This window comes from Hirundo rustica, chromosome 9, assembly GCF_015227805.2.
Source record: "Hirundo rustica isolate bHirRus1 chromosome 9, bHirRus1.pri.v3, whole genome shotgun sequence".
In the NCBI taxonomy this organism is placed as follows: Eukaryota; Metazoa; Chordata; class Aves; order Passeriformes; family Hirundinidae; genus Hirundo; species Hirundo rustica.
Window position 1 is genome coordinate 8,122,468 of NC_053458.1, and position 12,968 is coordinate 8,135,435.

Sequence of the window (12,968 nt, forward strand, 5' to 3'; positions counted from 1 at the left end):
CAGAGCCGCCAGTGGGGCCAGAGCTTGGTTGGGATTCAGGAGACCTGAATTCCAGAGATGGGGATCTTTAGAAGCAGCTCATCTCACCAACCTTGGAGAGATGGCTTTGTGGGGAAAGGGTTGTCCTCTGGAGATGTCTTGTCCCCTAGAAACTGTAGCAGGAAGACAGCCTGATTATCTCTGGCTACAAGCCTGCATGACATAGCCACAATTAATGACACCTTTCAAATCTTCTAAAGGCCAGGTCAGCTGAAGATCAGCCTGTGATTCTCTTTAATGGCACATTTAAGTATCCCATCCTCGTGTGCAGTGTCCTGCTCACAGCTGCATGGTGACAGTGTGGCTCATGATCACAGCACACTGCTCATAGCTTTCAGAGCCACTGCCTGGTGAAAACTGTGCTTCCCTTTCCATCTTTTCCCTTGGTATCCTTTCTCCTAGAGATGAGCCATGGCAGATGTCATAACAACAGCTGGGGGTGGAGGATTAGACCTCTGCCAGGGTATTTGCAGTGCCCTCTGCGCAGCAGGGGTGCTCACAGGTGCCCACTTCAACGAGGGGAATTGCTCAGTGGCAGTCTCCAGAGGAGCCAGAGGGCTGAAAATAGGCAGGATCAGAACCTGACACTGCTCTCCGATGGTGATAGTTCCCATTTGAGTCTCATCAGAAGGAGAGCTCGGATGGACACCGAAGGACTGTGGAAATGCTCCCGGTGCTGTTGCTGACCCCTCTGTCCACCACGTGGCTGAGGCTGTGCTGCTCACAAGGGAGGGTGGGTGCTTTCACTGTGGGATATGGCCAGAGATCCAGGCTCCCAGTGACCCTGGGGTAACCAAAAAATAGCAGGGAGGAGGCTCTTCTTTGGCTCATGCCAGATCTTCTCTGCCAGCCCCACGCCAGCATGTGATAGTGCTTACTCACTCAGACATGCTAAGGCAGTTTACTACACTACTGCAAGTAAGCAGTGGCCTCCTCTGGACCAAAAACTGGATTCCCTGATCAGATCCAGGTTGGATTATCATTATTTATTTTTTTTAATGAACTGAACCTTGTGAAAGCATGAGCCTCTTGGCCTTGGTCCCACAAGGGCTTTAGGATGTGCTGAGTTGTAGGTGTGTGAGCTCTAGTGCTGGAAGCACGCGTGTGCTCACAGCCCTGCTCATCTGGGACCACAAGACTCAGCATCCTGCAGGATTTATCCCTCAGGCTGCAAGAACAGTGTCTGTAAGGAAGGCAATGGTGAAGAGATAGATGGGGGGAACAGAACCTGTGTTGATCTAAAAAATCCCTTCCAGAAACAGATGAAATAATAATATGAATGTTTCAGGAGACAGGGATTTCATGTTCCCTTTAAGAGGCTACTCTAGATGTCTTCGAAGTTAAATCCTTGTGGCATTTTTGTAGTGGATTTTTTTACCCCCCAACATGCTCTTATTAACTCTTGGTTGAGCACCTATTCTTTTCCTTCAGTTGTGTGGTCAGACTTCTTGCCAGCCAGCTCATTTACAGGCTGCAAGGGGTTGGTCCCAGCACTTTAAGCAGATGTATTTTTCAAATCTTGATGAATACATTTTGGTGACATAAATAGGCCTGGATAGTTCCAAGAATAATTGTCTTCACTTGCAGAACATTTTTTCTGATCACCAGAAAAATAATGTGATCAGTGCTTTCACATCTGTTCATTAAATAAAAAGGAAAAAAAAAAAAAAAGTAGGGCAAATTTTGTTTGAAAAGAAACAGGAAGCATATGCTTAATATCACTTAAGAAAACCCCTAGCCATCATAAGGTTAACATCAAATCACAAATGCAAAACAGTCATTCTTGTATTTACTCAAAAATTTTCTTTCACTTTACTAGCTTTTTAGGTTTTCAAATGAAACATGCATTTTTCAGGTTTCAATCTAGCTTCTTTCATCAGATGCTATTGTAAGAAAGGCTGTCTGAGTCAACATTTGCTTACGTTTATTAAAAATAGTTGTCTTGTGTTTACATAGCTCCTTTGATCCAGAAAAATCCCCAAACACTTTGTAAGTTATACTTGAAAGGGTTACTTCCTCCAGCCTGAACAGAACCACGTTGGGACCAAGGCATGGCAGCAGATTAAAAATGGATAGAAATATCACCATAATTGGGTTGGTCCTCGCCCCCCTCAGAGAACCAGCAGTTTTCCATGAGCTTCACAACAGTTCCTGGGACCATAATGGTGGTTTGGACTTCGGGGGCAAAAAGCAGTGCCAATACTGTCTGTACTCTTGAAGATTGCCTGTTTTTCAGGCACTTTGCAGGTACAGAAGCAGTGGTGCCTACTGCACCAAGCACAGGGCTGGTGGGATCTCACCTAGGCTGACTGTTCCCAGTTTGGAGCATCTCATTCCAGAGAAATCATGGATCAGGGCCAGGGCAGAGCAGAGGAGAGCATAGAGAGGAAGCATTTGAGGACTTGCAAAGAAAGGTGGAGGGAATTGTTTGTTTAAAAAAGAGAAGGCTGAGGTGAAACATGATTAAATCTTCAAAATACGTGAAAGGCTGCTGAGAAGAGGAAAGGAATAAACTCCTGTCCATGGGGACAGGACAAGTCATGACCTTACACTGTAGCAAGGGAGATTTGGTGAAACATAAGGCAGTAATTCTGGGTGTCAGAAATGGTGAAATGCTGGAATGGATGTCTGGACAGGCTCTGGAATTGCTGTCATTATCACTGTTCTTTGGGACTGAATGATGCCAGGAAGGGTTTAGGTCTTGTTCCTGTGTCTGGGGCAGATGGGCCAGAAAGACTCCTGGTCCTAACCTGTGTCCTGCTGTGGTGTCCCGTGTGGTCAGATGAACCCTGCTACCCTGGCTGAACCAAGTCATGCTAAAAACTAGTTTGTGAGCTCCCTTCAAAGTCCTCACAAGACAAACCAGAGCAGAAATTCCCTCAGTGGGTTGCTTGTGTGCTTGTTTTATTTTTCAGCTTTAAAATACCCCCGAATCATCAAGGTGCTTCAGCACAACCCCAGCTTGGAGGACTTGAATTATGTAATTGCATTCAGTAGAATCTGTGCACAGAGCCTGTGCCTGAGGCCCCATTTTTGGGGAAAGTTTTACACATTCTAATGATGGTAAGACAATGTATGAGTAATGCACTGATTTGAAAAACTGCCCTATTATCTGATCAAAAGAACAAGCTCATGAATATGATACCGCAGGTCATTTGGCTAAAACGTACCTGGAGTCTTCCAAGTTTTTAAAGCAATCCCATACACAGAAGCAAAAAAGAGAGGTATGAACAGCAGAGCCAGTGGTTGCCTGTTAACCACAGATCATGTGGAATGTTTTATTAAAGATATTTTTGTCAGACACAAAAGGTTGAAATATAGAATATCCTGGTCTGGCAAGAGAAGACGTGATAATAATTTAGATTATTATCCCACAGATCTGTGATTCATTTTTACTATTCTCTGTGTTCATTTCAGGAACGCTCAAATCCTCCCCAAGAAAGGTTTCTGGTTGAGTTCAGGGGATTCTGCTTCATCCTTAGGGCATGTCCGAGGGTCAGTGAGATCCTACGTGCACATGCAAATGTGCTCAGAGGGAGTTTGCAGAAGTCATCTCCTGACACCAGGGGCACCTCTAAGATTAGGTTAAATCCAACCTGGCTGTCCAGGGCCCCTCTCTAACGCCTAGGAAGTGAAAAACCCCCGAGCAAGAGTAAGACCCCCTGCTCTGGAATGAGGTGGACCAGCTTCTGGAAAGGTTTCTCTCCCCATTCACTACAGAAACAGCCTGGTTACAAACTGAGACCAGAGGTTTTTCAAGGACTTGAGGCATTTGGTAAAAGGAATCATTTTGTTTAAATATCTCTAAACTACCTTGGCAGTCAGCTAAAAGTACATTAAGAAAATGTTTTGTATGGATAAACTGTGATTCATTTGCTATTAGCAGATGCTTTGTACACGTTAGTGGAAACACACTGTTCTTCTCTTGTGAAGCACTCAAGGAGCTTTTGAAAACAAACGACCCCACCTAACAGTATTTATCTTAACAAGAATGCTTTTATACAAATGTAATGTCTTGAAAACAGAAAATAACCTCATTAACTAAGGAGACGTGGTCAACGATTCTCAGATCTTTGAATAAGGGAGAAAAGAAAATCAACAAAAACCAACCAACCAACAACAACAACAACAAAACATTTCCCCAAAAAAAACCAAAATCAAAACACTTACGGAAGTTGACTAGAACACAGAAACATCATACAGAAACATAAAGTGTTGATTTAAGGCTGCTTTAGGAATCCCTTAGATGTAGCTGGCTGATGAGTGGGCTTGTGATGCTTTTACAGGTTCCCTGGCCAGCCTGTGTGCACAGAACATCCCTGAGGAGTAGACAGACAGTTTGTGCAAGGGAAACTTTAATCTCACTGGAGGATCAAGCCCATAGAATCTGTCAAGAGCAGGACACACACGGACTGAAAGTCTGGATGGCATTTTGGTGATTTTTTTTTTTTTTTTTTTTAATTAAAATTTAAAATCAGACCCTCCTTGTAGTTTAAAATTTAATTTAGGGCAAAATGTTGTAGTTCTTTAACATGACAATCAGTAACAAAAGATGAGGACAAACACCTACCCATGCTTACCTTAGGGAAACCAAGTATAGGGGAAAAACCCGAGTTGTGATCCCACTGTCAGTGCTGCCAGACCTGTGCACCACATCATCACTCAGCAGGACAAATGAGATCTAGATCAGAAATGGAAGCATGGCTGTGTTTGTGTTGGATTACTCAGAGCGTGTAGTACCTCTTTTTTGTCAAAGTTTGCTTTAAGGATGCTTTGTGTTCACTGTGGGAAGGCTGTTCATGGTGATGTTATTTATTACAGGAGCCTGGCCACACAGTGCCCAATCCAGTGCCATTCCTGCAGGCAGGTTGGGAACAGCAGCATTATCTCAGATCAGCTCTTTGTGTTAAGTGACTGCAGCAGTTTTGATGCAGTACAGCAGAAACTCTAAAGTTGGCTGTTTTTACATCATCACTTCAAGACATAAACCAACCGCTCACCGTGGGACTTCAGAGAACTTTCTCCAACAAGCCTTGGTTTCAGAGTTCTCTGTTCACAGCAGTTCGGTGCTCTGGAACAAGCATTGCTCCTCAGTGTCAGAATCCTAATACTGGTTAGATGGATTATCTGCTCCCATGAAGCAATCCTACATCTTTAATTGAAGACTGCCTTCTCTTTTTCTCTTCTCTAATTTGTTGCACATTAGTTAAGACCGTTTCTAGCTGCAGAACAGCTATCCCACCCAGAAGCTGTGGTGACAGTATAAAGGATGAGGGAAGAAATGAAGTGACTTCTCCCAAAACTCGGGGTGAAGTGTAATGTGCAGGGATTGTCCATGGGATTTGATGTTGACCAATGCCCCCTTCAGGGTGGGCTCTGATCTTCTCATTTTGTGATTGACTCATCACTTTTGAAGTATCTCAGCTAAAATCTATCTTGGTATTGCTTAGACAGAAAAAGACAAAAGCCTTTAGTCCTAAATTCTGTTTCTGTGTGTGAATCTGAAGTAAGATGTTATTCCTTTTATCTGATATTATGCAAGACACAACCTTTTTCTTCCAAGATCAAGATCCTGGATACTGTAGCTAAATATTTGTAGGACTGTGTAGCTTCTTGCCCCATTAAAAAAATTCTATGAGGGCCATTTTCAGTGCCTCCAAATCCCCTTTATGGAAGATTCAGAGAATCTGCAGGTATTAGTGTCACATTCTTTTTTTTCAGGGGACCTTGCCATTTTTTTCCTCACTTCTCAGCAGAATGTCTTGGGATTTAAGTCCAAAATCCACCCTGTGCAGTTTGTATGCTTGGTTGTGCTGCTCCCTGACAACTGGTGGATTATGGATCATCCAGTAATGGATGCAATGGGGGCAGTTTATGAAATGGAGATTACAACTTAAACTTCCAAATCAATCGTAAATGGACCTTTTTGACCTCCAGTGTCATGGGAGTCATGATGAATTCCAGCCTGCAAATTCAAATCAAAGTGCTAACTCAAGCTACAATCAATAAGCAATCACACTGCTATTGAGGCAAATCCACAGCCAGGGAGACCTAACAGTGACTGAGGCTGGTTTTGGCTTTGTGATTTGATCCAAAATGGCTTAAAGCCAGGAAAAGAAATGAACCTGCTCAGTCTCCCGTGCTCAAGGTTATCAGTTGAGTAAGGGGATCCAGGGAAGTTCTTTAACTCTTGTGAAACAGGGAAGGGATGTATTCTGGACCCTCCTGGACTCAGTGTGTGGTCCATGGTGAGTAAGACAGGTCATTGAGACTCGGCAAATTTTCAGGCCTTTGGTGGGAAGAAAGAACATAAGAAAAAGGCCATGGGTCAGCATGAGGATACATTTAGCACAGTCTCTGATGCTGGCCAGTAGTGGATGCTTAGAAATGGAGTGCAGTCAGATCCATTAAGAACAGTCTCTCCTTTGGCTGTATTTTGTCAGCAGCCAGAAGCTGAGGGACATTCTGGATCAGAGCTGTTTCCACTTCACCGCAGTTATCAGTCCCTGGCTCTCTCCCCAGTGTCTAATGTGTGCAAACAATAATAATTATAATAATAATTGGAATTGCCATTGTGGTTGCTACCACTTGGGATGACAGCTCACAGAGCAGAGATAAGGGTTCTCCTGTTTAACTTCCTTCTCTTGTGTTTTCTTTCAGCACCACCACGTTGCCTTCCTATATCAGGATAACCAATGGCTACATCACAGTCAAGCCTCCCATCTGGATTTCCAACCAGCTGGATCAGAGGCCGCGTCCCGCGCGCCCATCCCAGCCCCAGCCCACGAGCTCAGCCCCAGCCAGCCTTTCATGGCCCTCAGTAACACTGCCTCTCTGCGTGGCCATAGCTTCTTTCCTCCTGAACCTACTGCAGCCCTCCTGACCACGTTAGTATTACACGCCATCCCTTGGAACAGAGAAGAGAGATAATTTATGAACGAATTGGAGTTTAGGACAACAACAGTTACAAGCTGGACCTTCTCAGTGACTCAGTAGTGCCTTCTAGCTGATTTTTGTCTCTTTGCCCAGATACATTTTGAAACTCTAAAGCTTTATTGTAACACTGACTTACATCTTCTTTTTGTAGAAGGATCTTTATTTCCCATAGTGCTATGGGGTTTTGTAAAATATACATGTTCATATAAAGGAAAAAAAAAAAAAAAAGAAAAAGAAAAAATGTATTTATTCGACTGGTAAACTTATTTTTCTTGTTGTATATGTTAATAACATCCCTATTAATCAGTAGCGATGGTGAAACAGATAAATTAATATTTTCTATATTTGTTTTCTGACAACTCCGCAAATGTCTGAACTGACACCAAATGAATGCTTTCTTTGTTTCTCTAACCATTACATTTTACAGCAACTGTCCAATAAGTACATTTCTGCTGAACTTCTTTATTTTACTTCTTTTATCTCATTAGCATAGCTTACACCGAATAAAACAGATCCTGCTCTCTGGGGCCTTTGCCCATTAGAAAAATAAGTGCATTCTTAACTCGTTAGCTGCCACAATCTAAAATGCCAGTTATTTTTACATGACTTAGTGAGTCATTAGTCAGGATAATCCTCTACATTCCCCCTGCTGTCTTTAACTAAATTATTTAACTTCTTTGGAAATTACCAGTTTCCCTCTTTTCCCTAGGATTAATTCACCAGCTAATGCAAATTAAGACACCTTTTTCTTAATAAAAAATTGCTATTAAAGTCTGGAATAACCCTACTTGGAATTATTTTCTTCTCTCCCTCATTTTATATGAGCATAAGCCTACAACCTTTTCAAGTTTAAATGAGAGCTGTCTATAGATTATAAAAATGTAATGTCCTGTTGATCTATAGAACTCCTTTGTACCAGTTCTTTGCCCATGGACAACCTGGAGGCAAAAAACATCTACAAATCCCTCTTTCTCTTGCTTCCATGAGCTGATAGAGTGATATCTCTGTGCTGAAATAATTCTGTCTTGTCCAAAATCTGCTCAACACGACAGGAATCAAGCTAACCCCCTTGTTACGGAGACATACAGAACATACTTCCATTTTTAGACTAGATGTGACTTAGATGGAAAAGTTATGACACTTAACCCTCACTGAAAAATGTGCTCCCTATCCAAACAGCTGTTGGTGAAGAATGAGATTTACAGCACCTGTGGGGAAAAAAAAACCCGGTGCCATCTTAAAAATTACTATGTTTAAAAAGGCATGTAGGTGTTTTTTCACCACCAGAACATGATGAAAAATCTCCTTGGATACAAGAGTTTAGAAAATGAGTTTTGGTTGATATAGTGAGTTTTTTTCCTAAGTCATGTACAAACCAAAAATCAAAACCATGTGATGAAAACATCTTATTTAGAAAAGAAATCTCAAAATCAGAAAAATACAATTCCAGCTTTTCTTTATAGAAAAGTAGTGCTTTTTCACCTTGGAAAAAAGATAATTATGATAATTATAATAACATTACTGATAAAATTCTGGCTAAAAACACCCTTGTAAGTTTTCCCAGTAGCCCTACAGCCTGGTCTCTGGAGCTGCAGATGATTCCATGCACTCTGCAAGACTCTGCAGTGAGAGGCAGTTCAGAATCCACAGTTTGCTTGTTGTCATACCAGTTATTTCAAGAAAGTAAGTTAGAAAGTAACTAGACTACAAAAATCACAGGAATTCATGATGAAATACTGAGCATTTCCATCATGCATCCCAGCCCAGGGACAATATAGGTAACTTATTTTTAACTTACCATGATCCCCAGCCTTTGCTCTGTTTTTGACAGCAGATTGTGTAGGTTTCTGGTCAATTTAAGTGGGTAATAGCACAGGGCACTGTAAGCTTCCCCCCCCCACCACCTTTTTTTTTTTCTTTTTTTTAAGTAAAACAGTTGGTCTCTTCCAACCTGTGATTCTGTGATTCTTTGATAAGGCTGGAAAACATTGAGCTTTGCCCCAAATGTGAGATTCAAACAGACCCCGTGCATATTTTCATATTGTGTATTTTGGCTAGCAGAAGATTAGAGATGTTAGTTTTGGACAGAAGCCATTCACCTTGCATAATATTTATTGCACAGAGATGGATATTGGAAACATATTTTGAGAACTTTCATTTCGGTTTTATTTGAGCTATTACTCTAGAAATGCCTTCATTTGAATGTAGTGGTTTAAGAGACCTTCAAATTCAACATTAATGCATTTTAAAAAGATTATTGGTTCTCCTGATGTGTTCAAGGCAGAGATGAAAACTGAATTATAATTTCTTATTTACAAGAATGTAACTGGAAATAAGGTAGGTAAATCTTAAGGGTGATGATAAGTTACATAGTAAAAGTGAACAGCCAACAAACCAAAACCCATTGAATTTTATTTGTTGTAACCGGATCGTATCCAGAAATTATTCTGTGGTACTATCCCAGGAATAATTCCAGGTGTTGGAAAACCTACAGTAAAAATAGTCATGAGCATGTAAAGATAAGGGGGAGAAAAAAGAGCAGAAAACAGAAACAACTTGTCCAAGACTGTAAGGAAAACCAACAACAGGACAAAGACTAGAAATAACAATTCTGAAGTTTCCCAATCTGTGGCTCACTCCATAAACCTCTAGGGTTTGTTTTTTGGGGGTTTTTTTGTGGGTGTTTTGGTTTTGGTTTTGGTTTGGTTTTGGGGTTTTTTTTTTTGGTTGGTTGGTTGGTTGGTTTTTATTTTTTTTTTTTTTTAATATTAGGAGCACACAGATCTTTCCACACTTCCAGCTATGATTGTGCTGCACAGAATAGTCACTCTTTTATCACCAGTAAGGTTTTCTGAGTCACTGCTGCACTGGACAGTAATATTCAATATTCATTAGCTCAGATACTGTGGTATGTTTGGCTATCAAAGTATGTTTTAACATCTTTGCATTTCCTGGCATTTTGTCTGCAATTCTGGGAAATTAATGAATTTTACTGGGACCCTTGTGATGGTGCCACACATTTTTGCAGTGCAGATGTCAAAACAAGGTGTCTGTTGGATTTGGGGTCTACACACCTGATTTTTGCCACCTAGAAGCAGCTTCCCTCAGTCACCTGAGCTCTCTCCAGCCCAGGGAGGAGACATGACTTAAAGGTTAAGTAGGTTTCTGTAGATCTTAGCTCAGGAACCCCACAGGAATGGCTTCAGCACAGGTCTCTAACCAAACACTTCTTTTATTCTATTGTCTTACCCTAAATTACGACTTAGGGTCACTTTCTTCAATACAGGACCTGTATGCAGAGCCATGCTGGATAATGAACCCTCGCTGTGGTTGATAAAATGGGTTGTTTACTAATCAGCTGTGGCAGCCCAGCATTAATTAAAACACGGTAGTAGTGGTTAGCACAGACTTAAGCACAATGGATCATGATTTCTGCCATGGATCATGATTTCTGAATCATGCAGTGATTCATGATTGCATGATCGTGATTGCAATGGATCATGATTTCTGAATTTCTAATGATTTTCTAAACCAGGAGTTTAAAACCTGGATAAGATTTGATACATTCTCTGGAAGCAACACTGACTACCAGCTTCAGGCAGCTTCAGTTCCCTCTGTGGGTTTCTTGGAAAACTGAAAACTGACTCATCTCTGTCTTCCAAAAGAAAGCTCAGATTCCCATGTTATCACAAGATTCCAAGAGCAGGAGATTTAGCTCACCACATATAATAGCAACCACTGGTGATCCTGCTTATCTCTGAGAAACAGAGTCGAGAGAGTCACCCAGTGTCTGGCAATTTAGGACACGGCTTTGGATGTGTCCAAGGCTCAGTGGTGGCGTGATTCACCTTCTCAACTCAGCTGCTAGGGACACCAACACAAATCACTTTAAATGTAACTGTAGCATTATAAACAAATGCCGAGTACCTGCCAAGATCTTGCCCTGGTGGGATAAATAATGTCTTACCATCAGCAACAAGTCTAATCTCTTTCAGTGTTTTAATGCTTTTCTTGCCTAACTACAGACACTATATTAACATGCACTGCCACTTGGAGAACCGGTCAGTAAGCTGGGAGAGAAGGTATTTTATATTTTATGACTGATGTAGTTTCTCTTCAGTCCCTGGAGCTGTTGAATAATGCAATACGTCTTCTGCAATAAATGATGAACACGATTTATGATAACTATGCTTTATACAGGTGTCAAAAATCTGCTTTGTTGGACTTCCCTTCCCATTCCTCCAAGCTCCACTGTAATTTAGGAATACCCGAGGTACAGAGTTGTATATTTATCTAAGTTCTTCAATATACAATTGTGGAGAGAGAGAGATGGAAAGGGGGAGAACTTAATCTATGTTTAGTGCATTGATTAGTCGAATGATATGACTCAGTCATTACCATATACCACTGTTAGGGAGGATTTTCCCATCATATATTTATGTTAGAGAAACCAAAGTGCCAAAGTTATTATCTCAGCATAAGCGTTACCATGCCAAACTTTGCTTAGTACCGTATTTCTTTATTATATCCAAAAATTATATGGTCTTGTCATATCTCTGAGGTGATCAATGTTCCACGGAGTGTGCTAAAACTCAGCTTCAATTTAAGCGTGTTTCAGCTTAACTGAAGCAGAAAGATAATTTGCTGAAGTTTGAGATCATAGGGGGGGGGGGGGGGGGTGTGTGTGCATGTGTGTGTGTGTGTGTGTGTGTATGTACATTTGTGTGTGTGTGTTTGTGTTGTCTGTGTTCTGTCCCAACCCAAATTCAGCCTTTCCTGTGACTAACATTTCAGGAGGCACCTTAGTCTAGCTAAAGGCAGAGAGGTCTTTGCAATAAGTAGACAATAGTTTCCTTCTACAGGACTGATTAACCATCCTGCAGATTCATGCTCACACCGAAATTCAAATTGCCTATTTGTCAGTTTTCAATTCAAATGTATTTCAGATTTTTTTTTTCTCGTTCAGCCTCCTGCTTTTGTGAACTGTTTTGAAGAGTGTAATAAAAAGATGCTTTCTAATATTATTTTATCAAAATATTTTTGTAGCATAATATATTAATAAAATGTTATTATAAATCCATAGCACAATAATCTTGTGTGTCTTGATTCTTTCCTTCGCACTAAAAACTAGGGAATCACTGAATAAAAGAAACATTCTGCTTGTGCGGCTTAGGCACGCTGCTTCTTTTGTGCCCAACACCAACATGTGATGAAGCATGGAGAAAGCAGAACCAAGCTCTTTCCTTTTAACTACTCCCTTCCCTCACTACTAAATCCCTTTGCCCGGGCGCTGTAAAGCAGCACTGCAAGCCTTGGAGCTACACCAGCAGCACCAGTTCCTGTCACTGGTGTTAGACCTCAAGCACTGGTGCTGCGAAGCGCAGAAGCGTCTCTTGTCTGGCACGAGGGGCAGTAGGGCCAGGAAATGAACCCTTCCACACAAACCAGCTGGAGTGTGTGCAAAAGCCCAGATGGAGCATCCATGGAGCACCCCAGGTGGCTGCAGGAAGCTCTTTTCTCCCATTAGCGTCCTTTGAATCACTGTTGCCACTGGCAAAACAAAAAATAATACCCGTTGAACCGTGTCTCCACTGGGGATGGAGCAGAAGCTGCCTCTCCCCATCAAGACACAGACACACAGATTTGCTCATTTTTCTTGGCATATTGTTTCTCCTTGCATCCAAGCCGTGCCTTGTAGCTGACACTGCAGACTTCTTTCTGGTCATTGTTTACTTCTTAATTATGTGCTAAATCATTTGGTCTTTAACACACCATTTGGAGAGGGCTCCACCAGCAAAGCTGGTTTGGAAATATCCTCTGTAGGAAATGCAGTGGGAGGTATAAACATTGGAGCTGGTTTGAATGAGCTAAACATGGCACAGGAAGGGCCTGTTGCAAAATAGAAGGGCAACTCTTGGAAAACAAAGATAAAAAGAGTCCATTTATTGAAATACCAACCAGACTGCCAAAGCTGCTTGCCATCCTATCTTTGG

The 12,968-nt window shown here is 41.5% G+C and overlaps 1 protein-coding gene across 1 annotated transcript in view; it reads left to right on the forward strand.

Moving 5' to 3' along the window:
• The window catches only part of TRABD2B (TraB domain containing 2B), a 267,155-nt gene extending 255,589 nt beyond the window's left edge, over positions 1-11,566 (forward strand). Inside the window, exon 7 of the mRNA XM_040072920.2 lies at positions 6,700-11,566. Within this exon, the coding sequence (XP_039928854.1) occupies positions 6,700-6,922 (223 nt within the window). The 3' untranslated portion in view covers positions 6,923-11,566. The remainder of the gene's footprint in view (positions 1-6,699) is intronic.
• Positions 11,567-12,968: the final 1,402 nt, after the last annotated feature.